This window comes from Piliocolobus tephrosceles, chromosome 16 (assembly GCF_002776525.5).
Source record: "Piliocolobus tephrosceles isolate RC106 chromosome 16, ASM277652v3, whole genome shotgun sequence".
Classification (NCBI taxonomy): Eukaryota; Metazoa; Chordata; class Mammalia; order Primates; family Cercopithecidae; genus Piliocolobus; species Piliocolobus tephrosceles.
The window spans coordinates 48,595,531-48,610,548 of NC_045449.1; the positions used below are offsets into that span (position 1 = coordinate 48,595,531).

Genomic DNA, 15,018 nt, shown 5'->3' on the forward strand with positions numbered 1-15,018 from the left:
AAAAAAAAAGACTCCGTCTCAAAAAAAAAAAAAAAAAAAAAGATTTAAATTGGCTGGCCGCGTTGGCTCATGCCTGTAATCACAGCACTTTGGGAGATCGAGACCATCCTGGCTAACAAGGTGAAACTCCATCTCTACTAAAAATACAAAAATTAGCTGGGCGCGGTGGCGGGCGCCTGTAGTCCCAGCTATACACAGGAGGCTGAGGCAGGAGAATGGCATGAACCCGGGAGGCAGAGCTTGCAGTGAGTGGAGATCTCGCCACTGCACTCGAACCTGGGCGACAGAGCGAGACTCCATCTCAAAAAAAAAAAAAAGATTTAAATTATAGGCCGGGCCGGTGGCTCAAGCCTGTAATCCCAGCACTTTGGGAGGCCAAGACGGGCAGATCACGAGGTCAGGAGATCGAGACCATCCTGGCTAACATGGTGAAACCCCGTCTCTACTAAAAAATACAAAAAACTAGCCGGGCGAGGTGGCGGGCGCCTGTAGTCCCAGCTACTCGGGAGGCTGAGGCAGGAGAATGGCATAAACCCGGGAGGCAGAGCTTGCAGTGAGCTGAGATCCGGCCACTGCACTCCAGCCGGGGGGACAGAGCGAGACTCCGTCTCAAAAAAAAAAAAAAAAAAAGAAACGGCCAGACTGTTTTTCAAAGTTTTCGCACCAGCAATGTATGAGGATTCGTCACTCCATATCCTCACCAATACTTGTTTTCTGTCTCTTTGATTATAACCATCCTAGTGGACATGACATGATATATAATTGTGGTTTTAATTTTCATTTATCTAATGACTGTTGTGTATCTTTCATGTAGTTATTAGTCATTCATATACATATTTGAAGAAACATCTATTCAAGTCTTTTGCCTATTTTTATTAGGATTGTTTGTCTCTTTATTATTGATTTGTAAAAATTCTTTATATATTTTGGATACCAACCAAATATATACAACCATATATACAACCATATATAGTTGTATATGGTTTGCAACTATTTTCTCCCAGTCTTTGGCTAATTTTTTTTCTTTTTTCTTTTTTTTCTTTCTTTCTTTTTTTGAGACAGGGTCTCACTGTGTCACCCAGGCTGGAGTGCAGTGGCACAATCTCGGCTCACTGCAACCTCCGCTTCCCAGGTTCAAGCAATTCTTGTGCCTCAGCCTCCCAAGTAGCTGGGATTACAGGCATGTGCCACCATGGCCCAGATAATTTTCTGTATTTTTAGTAGCAATGGTCAGGCAGTTTTTGCTGTATTGGCCAGGCTGGTCTGGGTCTCTGGCCTCACGTGATCTGCCTGCCTCTGCCTCCCAAAGTGCTGGGATCACAGGCATGAGCCACTTCACCTGGCTTCATTTTTTCTTTCTTTTTTTGAGACAGTGTCTTGCTCTGTGACCCAGACTGGAGCACAGTAGCACAATCACAGCTCACTGCAGCCTCAACTTCTTAGGCTCAAGCGATTGTCACACCTCAGCCCCACCAAGTAGCCAGGACCATAGGCCCGCACCACCATGCCTGGATAAATTTTATATTTTTTGTAGAGATGAGGTCTTGCCAGGTTGTCTAGGCTGGTCTCAAACTCCTGGGCTCAAGCGATTCACCTGCCTCGGCCTCCCAGAATGCTGGGATTACAGGTATGAGCCACCATGCCTGGCCTCTTTTTTTTTTTTTTTTTTTGAGATGGATTTTCCCTCTTCTTGCCCAGGCTGGAGTGCAATGGCATCATCTTGGCTCACCACAACGTCTGCCTCCTTGGTTTAAGCGATCCCCCTGCCTCAGACTCCTGAGTAGCTGGGATTACAGGCACGCGCCACCATGTCTGGCTAATTTTTTTTTAGTAGAGATGGGGTTTCTCCATGTTGGCCAGGCTGGTCTTGAACTCCCGACCTCAGGCAATCCATCCGCCTCGGCCTCCCAAAGTGCTGGGATTACAGATGTGAGCCACCGCACCTGGCCTCCTGGCCTCTTCTTAATGGTGGCTTTTGAAGTGCAAACGTTTTAAATTTTGACAAAATCTAACATCAATTTTGTTCTCGTCAGTTGTCTTTTTTCCTGTTATATTTAAGTTCTCTGCCTAACCCAAGGTCATGAAGACTATCTCCCATGGTTTCTGCTAGAAGTTTTATGGTTTTAGCTCTCACATTCAGGTATATGATCTATATTGAGTTTTTTTTTTTTAATGCATCCTGTGAGCAAAAGATCTAAATTCACCTTTTGGCATGTGGCTATTCAATTGATCACAGTACCATTTATTGAAAAGCCTATCCTTTCCTCCATCAAATTGTCTTGGCACCCTGTAAAATCAATTGACCAGAAATGTAAAAGGGTTTCTACTTGGACTCTGGATTCTGTTCCATTGACCTATAAACTCATTCTTATTTATTAGTATTACTATTTTTCCCCGAGATGGAGTCTTGCTCTGTCGCCCCAGCTGGAGTGCAGTGGCACGATCTTGGCTCCTTGCAACCTCCGCCTCCCAGGTTCAAGCAATTCTCCTGCTTCAGCCTCCCGAGTAGCTGGAATTATAGGTGTGCACCACCATGCCCAGCTAATTTTTGTATTTTTAGCAGAGACAGGGTTTCACCATGTTGGCCAGGCTAGTCTCGAACTCCTGACCTCATGATCCACCTGCCTTGGCCTCTCAAAGTGTTGGGATTACAGGCGTGAGCCACCGTGCCCGGCCTTGTTGTTGTTGTTGTTTTAAAATTCAGATACAACTTATACACAGTAAAATTCACCCTCTTGGGTGTACCTTTCTTTTTTTTCTCTCTTTTTTTGAGATGGAGTCTCACTCTTGTTGCCCAGCCTGGAGTGCAATGGCTCAAACTCAGCACACTGCAACCTCTGTCTCTTGAGTTCAAGAGATTCTCCCGCCTCAGCCTCCTGAGTAGCTGGGATTATAGGTGCATGCCACCACGCCTGGCTAATTTTTGTGTTTTTAGTAGAGACAGGGTTTTGCCATGTCGGGCAGGCTGGTCTTGAACTCCTGACCTCATGATCCGCCCACTTCATCCTCCCAAAGGCCTGGGATTACAGGCGTGAGCCACCACACCCGGCCTTGAGTGTACCTTTCTATGAGTCCTAAGAAACACACACAGCTGTGCATCCAACCCCACAACCAAGATACAGAATGGTCCCATCAGCTCCCACAAGTCCCTGTGCCCCCTACTGTGGACCCCTCTCCCTCCTCCCCAACCCCAGACCTGCTTTTTGTTCACACAGTTCCACCCCCTCCAGAAAGCCATATAAGTTGATTCCTACAGCACTCAGCCCTCTGACTGTGGCTTCGTTTCCATCCCATCCTTCAACATCCAGGATGATTTTCTAAAATGTAAATGTGCCCTCTCCTCTGTGCTTCTACTTAAGTCTAAATACAACTTGAAGGGTCTGGTCTTTGACCGCTACTCCTGCCCATCTGGACAAACAGGATGGATGGCTCTCAAACCTGGCTTGCGGAACAGCCACCTGAGGGCTTGTCAATACCACACCTTCCTGAGTCTTAGCCCCACAGACTGAGATTCAATTGCTGGAGAGGAGCCCAAGGATCTGTTTTCCACACAAGGTTAGGGAGGTCTGGAGGCCATATTTGCAGAAGCATAGCTGCCTCTCTCCACACCTTCCACACCTGTCCAGGTTCACCCACATGGCCTCTGCTTCCTCCTTTCTCCTCCAACCCCACTCTCTGTCTCCGCATGCTGCATCCCCTCCTGTCCAGAGCTCTGGCAGTGGTTTCTTCACTTGGGAAGGTGGCCTCCTTCCCCAGTTCCCATCCACCGACTCCAACCCCCTTCCCATGTCAGCCAGCTTCTCCTCTGCTCAGCTGTCACCTCCACAGAGAAGTCTTTCCTGACTCCCTATGTGAGTCATTCTCCCAGCATAGTTGTCTCCTGTCATTTCTTATTTGTGTGATTCTTTGATTAACATCAATCTTCCTGATTGGCTGTGTGAGGATGGGGCGGGGTCTGTTTTTGTTGCTTACCCCAGTATCCCCAGCACCAAACATGGGGCTGGCATATGTTAGGTACTGAACAGAGAGTTGAATAAATTAATGAGTGAATTGTCTACTCTGCCTTTGCACAAGCTGCTCCATCACCCAAGAGACCTTGCCTCCTCCCCCACTTCTTTGCTGGGCACACTCATACCGGTGTTCCTAGGAAAACGCCGGAGAAAATTGAGGCAGGAGTCACTCCTCTGTGCCCCCTCATGGTGGACCTCTTATCACCCTAAGGATTGTTTGTTTTCCTGTCACCCACATCAAGCTGGGTGGTGGCCACAGCCTTTGATTTCTGCCTCCCAACCCTTCTCCCAAGTACCCTGTTTCCCCAATGCTGAACTAGAGAGCTAAAGTGATCCCTGAGAGAACTAAATCGATCCCTCAGGCTGGGTGCGGTGGCGCACACCTGTAATCCTAACACTTTGGGAGGCCAAGGTCGGCAGATTACCTGAGGTCAGGAGTTTGAGACCAACCTGGCCAACGTGGAGAAACCCCGATTTACTAAAAATACAAAAATTAGCTGGGTGTGTGGCCTGTAATCCCAGCTACTCGGAAGGCCGAGGCAGGAGAATCGCTTGAACCCAGGAGGCGGAGTTTGCAGTGAGCTGAGATGGCGCCACTGCACTCCAGCTTGGGTGACAGAGCAGGACTTTGTCTCAAAAAAATAAAATAAAGTGATCCCTCTAAGAGGAATCTCCAGGGGCCCAGGCCAGAGCTTTCTCCCGGTCACCATGGCTTCTCCCACTGTGCCACCCTGCCTAAGCCCCTCGATTTTAAAGGGGAAGCCAAGACTCTGGACTTTGCTCAGAAGGTGGGGGGCGGGGGAAGGGCTTACCCTGGGTGCCTCTGAGGGGCCAGGGCACAGCCACCATGGTATGGGTGCCTGCAGATGGATGGGCAGGCCATGTTGCTGGACACCCCCCTGGCTGGCGTCCCTCCTTGGCAGGGTGCTCTTTGCCCCATGGGGTGGGATCCAGAGCTGCCGAAGGGCTCCCTGGCTTGGCCAATGAACAGACCAGGTTCGGGGAGGGTGTTTGGGAGGAGTGGACGGGGTGGTTCCCTTTACCTTACAGCCCTCAGACCCTCCCCCCGCCCTCCCAGGTGGTCGGGACTCTTGATCTTCGCTGTTGGTGCTGTCTGTTCGGCTGTCTTCCCCGCCTCTCCCTAGGCACCTGCACCCTCTCTTGGCACCTGCTACCAGGCTAGGAAGGGCAAAAACAATCCCAGTTGGCGTAGAGTGTCAGGGAGTCTCCACCCTCCTCCCAGGCTTCCTCCTCCCAGGCGCCTCCCCTGGACACGCCCCCATCTGCCCAAGATAATTTTAGTTTCCTTGGGCCTGGAATCTGGACACACAGGACTCCCCCGGCCCTGACTTCTCTGTCCGAAGTCGGGGCACCCTCCTACCACCTGTAGAGAAGCGGGAGTGGATCTGAAATAAAATCTAGGAATCTGGGGCTTCCTAGACGGAGCCAGACTTCGGAACGGGTGTCCTGCTACTCCTGCTGGGGCTCCTCCAGGTAAGGGGACAGAGATCGGTCTCAGACGACAGCCTGCCAGGCAACCACCAGCCGCACCAGGGCCCCAGGCTGTGCCCGTCTCCGGCCTAACTGGCCGGCGGCCCAGGTGGGAGGATTGGAGCCACCTGGCTCTCCCCCTCCCCCCTCGGTGATGTCAGGCGCGGGGCGGGGGCTGGAGGGGGACAGGTACTTAAGGGCCTGGCGTCTCACTCCCTGAAGACGTGGTCCCAGCTGGGTGTCCTGATGCTCGGGGTTCAGGTAAGAACCCAAGCGGGCATTCATCCTTTGGGGGCAGGCACGGCCGGTCTGGGGGCCGGTAGGGAAAGGCTGGGTCTCCTGCTGGGTTGCTCGGCCTCCCACTTTTCTCTTTTCCGCCCATCTCCCACCCCGCCCCCTCCTCCCCACCCGCCCTCTTTCGTCCCCATCCTGGTTTCCAGCCCTCCTTGTTCCCTCCCCGTACACCTCCCCGAAGCCAGCAGCGAGAATGGGAAGGAAGACCTGATTCTCTCCTCCGACTTGGCTTTCCCGCTGAAACTAGCCCCTCCCCGCACACCCTGGGAGAGCCGCCCTCACTCCCTGGCTCGCCCAGTTTACCCCAGTTTGGGTTTCCCCAAGTCTCTAAGACAGACGTCTCCGCGGGCTGCGGGGAGATGTGGGGAGGGCCCCCTCCACTTTGGAGGACAGTGAAGGAGAGGGATCCTCTAAATTGTTGAGGCTCCATCTCTCCAGACTGTATGCCCTGCTCAGCAACACCGCCTCCGGCCCTCGGGTGGGAAAGTGGAGGCCGGGTGAGCCGGGGTCCCTCCTGGCTTCAGCATGAAGTGGGCAGGAAGGCTAGGGGGGGGGGGGGGGGGCCCGGCGGGGGGGGGGGGCCGGGGGAGAGGGGGGTGGGGGATGGCAGATGGTTTCCTCTGCTTGATGAGGCTAAGGAGAGACCCAGGTACCCGGTCTGGGTCTCCCTGGCAGATTGAGGACAGAGAATGCACCTGCCGGCAAGGTGGAACCCGCCTCGCCGCCCCGCTCCAACCTCACTGCCCGCCAGGAATGCTCCCTTTTGGTCCGCGGGTCTTGGACTCTGCTCTCTCCTGATATCCTGCTGTGTGCGGGGTGGGGGGACCTCATGGAAGCAGGCAGCCTGTAATGATTAACCGCACAGACACTCCAGCATTCTTCCCGAATTAAACTTTAAAAGAGCTGCCCCGCCTTCTCCCATTGGGTATTTTTCCTGAGTGAGAGTGGGCGGGGCCTCAGAGTCCCGGGTCCTCCCTTCTACTAGGAGTCATCCAGGGGTTTCTCACCTTCTCACCTGGGCCCTGCACCCTAAAAGGTTATAAGCCTGTCCCGTGGGGGCGGGGCGTGGAGTACTGCGCGGACGGGGGCGCTCCCGCCACATCCAGGCCCCTGGCCCAGGCCTCAGTCCCGCAAGCCCTTCCCCCTACTCTGGGAAGTAGAGTTGTTTTCTGTTGGCCCTGAACACCGGGCCCCGCCACCCGCCCTTAGGGCCGGCCAGGTGGGGCGTGATTCAGGAAGTAAACAAGGAGGTTGGGAGGACGGGAACGCGGGTGGGGCTGGAGCCACTGGGGGAGGAGGCAGCTGGGAAGACACGGCCGGAGTTGCCTCGTTGAGGGGACAACCTGATTTTGGGGGTCGGTCTTTCCAACCGAAGCTTTCCCGGTGCCTCAGTTTCAGAACTCCAGATCTCTAAGCTGCCAGGCCTACAGCCAGGACCCCTTCCTCCTCCCTGCTCACCCCTTTGGTCTTGAGGATTCCACCCGCCTCCAGCCTTAGAAGGGGCTGAAGGGCCCGGGTGGGGGGATCTGAAGGCAAACCCCAGCCTTGGGCTGGCCCTCTCTGATCTCTGAGGCCAGGCTGTAATGTGATTCAAATCCACTTCTAACCCCTTCCAAGCGCTGCCCTCCTGAATTCTCTGCTCCTCTCCCCACCCCACTGTTGGTCTGTGATTTGGAGGCAGGTGTTGGCCCCCTGCAACCTGGAATGAAATCACCGGGGCTGTTTGGAGACCGGGGCTGTTTGGAGGTTAGACTGGGGTGGGAGTGGGGGATTGTGTTCTGGTATTGAGGTGCTGGTGTCTCTTGCTAGCGGGTGGCGGGTATATCTTGCGCCTCCTGGCAGGACCCTGGGCCCCCTCCCTGGCCTTTCATCCTGACTGTCTGTCTTCTTGAGTGTTTTCCCTTTCCACTCCTGCTCCTGTGGTACCCCTCTGGCCGGGACACCCAGGAGAATGTGTCGGGAGGAACCTCATCCACACGGGGCGGGGGCTCTGAGCGATGCTTTGGGTAGGGAGGGGCACTGCTGGGACGCTGGCTTCTCTCCAAATGGGCCTCTGAATCCAGGCCGGGCATTGCCTCTCTCTTTCCCCGGTGAGGGACTCCCTGGCAAGGCGGTGGTTTGGCACTGGGGGTGAGAGATCACAGGTCCCACCTGGCCTGGAGCTAGGCCGGGGGTGGGGAGGAGGAGGTGATGTCAGAGGAGCCTCAGGCCCCACATCTTCACGCCTCCCCCATTCGGCTCTGGCTACCATTGGGTTGGGGAGTTGGGGGGAGGGTAGAGGCAGGGCTGTTTTTGTTTCTCCTAAGCCAGGAAGTTGTGTGGATGAGTCAAGGTTGAATGGAGAGCCCTAGGCAGTGTTGTCCCGCCTGCCCTGACTCACCTGTCCCCCAAATCTCCTGATGCCCTCACTGAAGGGTCAGGTGCCTGTGCCCTCCTGAGGGGTCAATCCCAGGTGGCCTCATAGTACTGGCCCAGTGTTCGGAGAACAGGCTGGGGGCTGGGATTGCAGGTTCTCCCAGGTCTCAGTCCAGCCAAAGGGGTCTGCCTGGTTCCTGAGGAGGAGGGGCCAGCCCCACCTCCACCTCTACTGCTCGTCTTCGCCTGCCCTCCTGTCTTTACTTGTCCTGAGTGTCTGTGCAGCCCCTGTAAGTGATAAGACATGGGTGAGATTGGCCTTGCCTGGGGGTACCAGGTGCCCTTAGACAAATGAGTGGATAGGACAGGTGCACAGTAATGGATGATGTAGCCCCTGCACGGTGCTGAGAGGGGGTCGTTCACTCAGAATGTGGAAAGCCAGGAAGGCTTCTCAGAGGAAGTGGCTCTAGCAGGAGGATGGCCTGGGGAGGCTAAGCAAGGTTTAGGGGCTGCTGGGGCCAGGACGCCTACCCCTGGCCCGCTCTCCCCCTTGCACTGAAGCGGAGCTGGCTCTCCTGCCTTTCTGGCTCCCATCCTTCCCCACCTCCTTCTCCCCCCTGCATCACTCATCACTTGGGCAGGCCAAACTTCACCAAGTACGAACAGGCTCTGGCAACTGGGTCTGGCAACACAGTGCTGGAAAAACCCAGGCAGAGCCCAGAGCAGTGAGTGCCCCACGCGTGGAGGCAAAGGAGTGGACTTTTGCCCTGACCCTGAGGGCTGAGCCTGAGAGTGTGTGGGTTGTGAAATCTGTTGTGACCACCAGGCTTGTGGTGGGTGGACCCTCAGCTCTTCCTGTGAGCAACTTTGTGCTAAAGAAAGAGCACTGGAGCTGGGCGCGGTGGCTCACGCCTGTAATCCCAGCACTTTGGGAGGCCAAGGCGGACGGATCAGGAGTTCGAGACCAGCCTGGCCAACATGGTGAAACCCTATCTCTACTAAAAATACAAAAATTAGCTGGGCATGGTGGCATGCACCTATAATCCCAGTTACTCGGGAGGTTAACGCAAGAGAATCACTTGAACCCAGGAGGCAGAGGTTGCAGTCAGCTGAGATGGCGCCACTGCAAAAAAAAAAAAAAAGGAAAAAAAAAAACCAGAAAGAGCACTGGACTTGGAGTCTAAACACCAGGTTCTACTCCCGACTCACCTGTGACTGAGACTAAGAATGCTGCCTTCTCAGAGACTCAGTGTCCCCTTTTATAAAATGAGGCTCATTCTATCCTTCCCCAAGGGCTTCAGGGAAACTCCAGTTAGAGCAGTGAGGTGCTAGGTAAACTCTGAGGGGCACCCTAACTACCGTGTGAGGTCAGGAGGTCTGATTTCTCTAGTCCCCTCTCCCTAGGACAAGGGCACACAACTGGTTCCATTCAGCCCCTCTCTCCCTCAGATGCCATGGAGCTGGATCTGTCTCCACCTCATCTTGGCAGCTCTCCGGAAGACCTTTGCCCAGCCCCCGGGACCCCTCCTGGGACTCCCCGGCCCCCTGATACCCCTCTGCCTGAGGAGGTAAAGAGGTCCCAGCCTCTCCTCATCCCAACCACCGGCAGGTACGATGGGATGTGGGGCTTGGGGGAGGTCAGTGCTGGATAATACAGAGAGGCTTGCAGGCCACTGCTCCCTTCCCGACACCTCTCTCCCTTTTTCTTCTTGCCACAGGAAACTTCGAGAGGAGGAGCGGCGTGCCACCTCCCTCCCCTCCATCCCCAACCCCTTCCCTGAGCTCTGCAGTCCTCCCTCACAGAGCCCTCTTCTCGGGGGCCCCTCCAGTGCAAGGGGGCTGCTCCCCCGCGATGCCAGCCGCCCCCATGTGAGTTGTCCCTCAGAAGGGAAGGGAGGGATGCAGGAGTTCTGGATCTGTGGGAGATACACGGCCACTTCCATGGAGGCGGGGGATCTTGGTTAGGAGTCCCTGAGGGTCTAGCAGGTGCGGAAAGGGAAGGAATCACCCCTTGCCTCCCCTCAAGTCATCTGCAATTCCTGGGGCACAGGTGGTAAAGGTGTACAGTGAGGACGGGGCCTGCAGGTCTGTGGAGGTGGCGGCAGGTGCCACAGCTCGCCATGTGTGTGAAATGCTGGTGCAGCGAGCTCACGCTTTGAGCGACGAGACCTGGGGGCTGGTGGAGTGCCACCCCCACCTAGCACTGGGTAAGTCGGGTGCATGGAACTACCCAGGCCGGGAGGTGATACCTCGCATCTTGGGCTAGGCATGTGACTCATCTGGGAGATCTGGTTGATCTCCAGTAACTCCTGCTTTTTGCCCTTGACCCCAGAGCGGGGTTTGGAGGACCACGAGTCGGTGGTGGAAGTGCAGGCTGCCTGGCCCGTGGGCGGAGATAGCCGCTTCGTCTTCCGGAAAAACTTCGCCAAGTACGAACTATTCAAGAGCTCCCCAGTGAGTGTGTGAGGGCTGTCTGGGCACTGGGATGCCCTGATCCTGATCCGGACACTAGCGCCCTGACCCCTGACACTTTTCTACCCTCAGCACTCCCTGTTCCCAGAAAAAATGGTCTCCAGCTGTCTCGATGCACACACTGGTATATCCCATGAAGACCTCATCCAGGTGGGGAGACCCCCCATTTCACTGCATATTCACGACTCCCCAGAACTGACCAGTGCTTCTCCGCCCTTAGGTCCTGTGCCTCCCCTCTGTGGTAGAAAGAGCCAAACCACAGTCCTGTGTGACTGGGGACAAGTCACTTTCCCTGCCTGAGCATCAGTTTCTTCTGTTAAATGGGGGCGAGAAATGCATGTGGAGCATTTCCTTGTAAAAACCTGAGGGTGGGCTGGGTGTGGTGGCTCATGCCTGTAATCCCAGCACTTTGGGAGGTTGAGGCAGGAGGATTACTTGAGCCCAGAAGTTTGAGACCACCCTGGGCAACATAGTGAGACCTTGTCTCTCCAAAAAAAAAAAAAAGAAAGAAAGAAAAAGGCCAAGAATGGTGGCATGAGCCTGGTCCCAGGTGCTTGGGAGGCTGAGGTGGGAGGATCACTTGAGCTTGGGAGGTGGAGGTTGCAGTGAGCTGTGATCGTGCCACCGCACTAGCATAAGACCCCGTCTCAAAAAGAAAAAGAAAACATCCTGGTGGTAGAGGGGAAGGGAGGAGGCCAGACCTTCCATTCTCTTCTCTTCTCTGGCTCAGAACTTCCTGAATGCTGGCAGCTTCCCTGAGATCCAGGGCTTTCTGCAGCTGCGGGGTTCGGGACGGAAGCTTTGGAAACGCTTTTTCTGCTTCTTGCGCCGATCTGGCCTCTATTACTCCACCAAGGGCACCTCTAAGGTGAGGTCTTGAGAGTGCCAGCTCCAGCCTCTGCAGTCCCTGGTCCTTTTAGAAGTTGCCCCTTCTCTGCTGGAACCCCTGAGCCCTTCTCCCCCTGTGCCCCTCAGGCCAACCACCTCCAGTTTACCATCTCTCCCTACATCCTTGCCCAGCTCACCTGCCCAGGGAGGTAGCAGGAGAAAAGATGACCTGAGTTTAAGTCCTGGCTCTGCTTCTATTTGCTATGTGACCCTGGGCACTCCCCTGCCCCTCTCTGGTCCTGAAATCTCCCCACCTGGCTTGTGGGGGGAGGTCATAGCGGGCGGGGTCCACCTGTACCAAGTCCTGCTCACTTGTGCTGCCCAGGATCCAAGGCACCTGCAGTACGTGGCAGATGTGAACGAGTCCAACGTGTACGTGGTGACGCAAGGCCGCAAGCTCTACGGGATGCCCACCGACTTTGGCTTCTGTGTCAAGGTGAAGACCTGGCCAGGCCTGGCCCCTGGCCTGGGGAAGCAGGAACTGCTCAGGCCCTTGGATCCTGCCTGGGGCTTAGTCCCAATCCAGATGCCTAGACTCCTCTCCCTGCACCCTGGCCTGCTGGAAACTCCCTGGATCCTGCTCTGCTCTGTGGAGCAGGGACAGAGGTAGTCCCAAAGGCAGATACGGGACCAGCCAGTTTCCTCTCTCCGCAGCCCAACAAGCTTCGAAATGGCCACAAGGGGCTTCGGATCTTCTGCAGTGAAGATGAGCAGAGCCGCACCTGCTGGCTGGCTGCCTTCCGCCTCTTCAAGGTGAGACCCTGGCAGTGGCATGGGGGGCTGACCTGGCCAGAGGGATTCCCAGCTCTGCCCAGAAGTCTCAGGAATGAGGAGGGCATCACAGCCTTGCTCTCTGATAACCCTCAGTCCAAGCCTGAAGTTATAGGAAGCACCCATTGAAGGCAGAAATACAGCCCTAGTCTGGGCAAGTCCTGGTTTGAAGGGGGGTCACAGCCACGCCCCCAGGACCTCTCGACCTCAAGCGCTCTTTCTCTCCCCACCCCCAGTACGGGGTGCAGCTGTACAGGAATTACCAGCAGGCACAGTCTCGCCATCTGCGTCCGCCTTGTTTGGGTTCCCCACCCTTGGTGAGTACACACAAGGGGATGGAAGGGTGGGCACGCAGGCCCTGTCTTAGGGGTACCTGGGCCCTGTTCTGACCTCTCCCCTCTCCTTCCATCTCCAGAGAAGTGTCTCAGATAACACCCTGGTGGCCATGGACTTCTCTGGCCATGCTGGGCGCGTCATCGAGAACCCCCGGGAGGCTCTGAGTGTGGCCCTGGAGGAGGCCCACGCCTGGAGGGTGAGGCCTGCTGCCTGTGTGTTTGTGCTGGGAACCCACTCTCTGGGTGGGACCCCTGAAATAGGAGGGAGGAAGAGGGGGCAGGGCGAGGCCCCCTGGTTGGGGAGAAGTGCTCTACCTTCCTGAGGTGCTGGGTAATGCCCGCAAGCACACCCCGACTCTCCCATATCTCCCACTGCTCCACAGAAGAAGACAAACCACCGCCTCAGCCTGCCCACGCCGGCCTCCGGCACGAGCCTCAGTGCGGGTGCGTGACGGCCCTGAGTCCTGGGGCGGGGGCTGCCTCGACTTCTCTTTGCATTCTCAGTGGGGAGCAGATGGTATAGGGGTCCCCTCCCCAAAGTGACTGCCCATGTCCTTCCCCACCGCAGCCATCCACCGCACCCAACTCTGGTTCCACGGGCGCATTTCCCGTGAGGAGAGCCAGCGGCTTATTGGACAGCAGGGCTTGGTAGACGGGTAAGGGGCAGGGCCGGGCAACAGACCCAGGGATAAGAGAGACCGGGGTCCAGGTGGCAGCCGTGGGTCCTCGGGTAATGCTGCCCTATCTCCTGTCTTCTGGCAGCCTGTTCCTGGTCCGGGAGAGTCAGCGGAACCCCCAGGGCTTTGTCCTCTCTTTGTGCCACCTGCAGAAAGTGAAGCATTATCTCATCCTGCCGGTGAGCTTCCCTGCGTCCCCGGAGTCCTGCAACGAGACACAGGACTCCCAGCAACCTGTCCTCCTCACCAGGCCCCTCCAGAGGCTCCCTGGCCCCTAGTGCGTCTCCCTTTTCCCTGCCCAAGAAGTGGGAGGCTGAGTGCAGTGGCTCACACCTGTAATGCCAGCACTTGGGAAGGCCAAGGTGGGAGAATGGTTTGAGCCCAGGAATTCGAGACCAGCCTGGGCAACACAGGGAGACCCCATCTCTACAAAGAATTTAAAAATGAGCCAGGCATGGTGGTGCACACCTGTAGTCCCAGCTACTCGGGAGGCTGAGGTGGGAGCATTGCTTGAGCCCAGAGGGTCAAGGCTGCAGTGAGCCATGGTGGCACCACCACACTCCAGCCTGGACGACAGAGTGAGAAAACCCTGTCTAAAAAAGAAAAAAGAATAAAAGGAAATGGGTGGGGCCCTGGCCCAGGAGGGAGCTCCCTAAGCCTCGGGCCCCTCCCTGACCTTCTGCCCCCTCTGCTCTGCCCCAGAGTGAGGAGGAGGGCCGCCTGTCCTTCAGCATGGATGATGGCCAGACCCGCTTCACTGACCTGCTGCAGCTCGTGGAGTTCCACCAGCTGAACCGCGGCATCCTGCCATGCTTGCTGCGCCACTGCTGCACGCGGGTGGCCCTCTGACCAGGCCATGGACTGGCTCGTGCCTCAGCCCGCCTTCAGGCTGTCCGCCGCCTCTCCACCCATCCAGTGGACTCTGGGATGTGGCAGCGGGGAACGGGATGAGGAGCGGAAGGGTTCCCCCACTCCAGTTTTCGCCTCTGCTTCTTTGCCTCCCTCAGGTAGAAACCAGCCCCCGCTCCAGTTCACTCCTGACCCCTCAGCTCAAGGGAAGGCCTGGGGTGGCCCCCTCCCCTTCTCCTAGCTCCAGAGTTGCTGCTCTAGGGCAGGGCATTATGGGAGAATTGGGGGCAGCCCAGGCATCCTCATGCCCCACACTCTGTACAGACTGAGAGGCCAGTTGATCTGCTCTGTTTTATACTAGTGACAATAAAGATTATTTTTTGATATACCTATGAGTTCTGTCCAGCAAGGCCTGGCTGGCTGAAGTCAAGAAGGGAACCAGAGCTGGGCGTGGTGGCTCACGCCTGTAATCCCAGCACTTTGGGAGGCCAAGGTAGGACGATCACTTGAGTCCAGGAGTTTGAGACCAGCCTGGGCAGCATGGCAAGACCCTGTCCCAACAAAAATAAAAAAATGAGCCGGGCATGGTGGTGTGCACCTGTCGTCCCAGCTACTCAGGAGGCTGAGGTGGGAGGATCCCTTGTCCCTTGAGCCTGGGATATCAAGGCTGCAGTGAACTGAGATTGCACCACTGTACTCAGCCTGGGTGACAGAGTGAGACCCTGTCTGGAAAAAAAAAAAAAGGTGGGGGGAGACCCGGAGAGGTGGGCACCTGTGGAGGCCTTGGTGAAAGTGTCAAATGGATCGAGGCCATGTCCCTGCCTGCCTAGATGTTCCTCAAGGGCAGGAGTGGTCATGGTTATCTGAGAGTCTCCA

At 56.0% G+C, this 15,018-nt stretch overlaps 1 protein-coding gene across 3 annotated transcripts; it reads left to right on the forward strand.

Annotated features, from left to right (window-relative positions):
- Positions 1 to 5,328: 5,328 nt before the first annotated feature.
- Positions 5,329 to 14,528, forward strand: GRB7 (growth factor receptor bound protein 7). Of its 3 annotated transcripts, none has more exons than XM_023204250.1 (15): positions 5,329 to 5,504; positions 9,600 to 9,759; positions 9,869 to 10,019; positions 10,201 to 10,357; positions 10,483 to 10,604; positions 10,695 to 10,772; positions 11,353 to 11,490; positions 11,836 to 11,946; positions 12,165 to 12,263; positions 12,518 to 12,598; positions 12,697 to 12,813; positions 13,000 to 13,060; positions 13,185 to 13,272; positions 13,379 to 13,472; positions 13,996 to 14,528. In XM_023204250.1, exons 2-15 carry the CDS (start codon positions 9,605 to 9,607, stop codon positions 14,140 to 14,142), a joined length of 1,599 nt encoding a protein of 532 aa, XP_023060018.1. In that variant the 5' UTR covers positions 5,329 to 5,504; positions 9,600 to 9,604; the 3' UTR covers positions 14,143 to 14,528. The 3 variants fall into 3 exon arrangements, with proteins under 3 accessions (XP_023060018.1, XP_023060017.1, XP_023060019.1); XM_023204249.1 differs by lacking the exon at positions 5,329 to 5,504 and adding an exon at positions 5,731 to 5,762; XM_023204251.1 differs by lacking the exons at positions 5,329 to 5,504; positions 11,353 to 11,490 and adding an exon at positions 5,731 to 5,762.
- The last annotated feature ends 490 nt before the right edge of the window (positions 14,529 to 15,018 follow it).

Bases quoted from the DNA above. Each gene is read 5' to 3' on its own strand.
- GRB7 (XM_023204250.1), top strand. From the start codon at position 9,605: ATGGAGCTGGATCTGTCTCCACCTCATCTTGGCAGCTCTCCGGAAGAC. The intron at 10,020-10,200 runs GTGAGTTGTCCC...CCTGGGGCACAG, and splicing joins GCGATGCCAGCCGCCCCCAT to GTGGTAAAGGTGTACAGTGA. The intron at 10,605-10,694 runs GTGAGTGTGTGA...TTCTACCCTCAG, and splicing joins AACTATTCAAGAGCTCCCCA to CACTCCCTGTTCCCAGAAAA.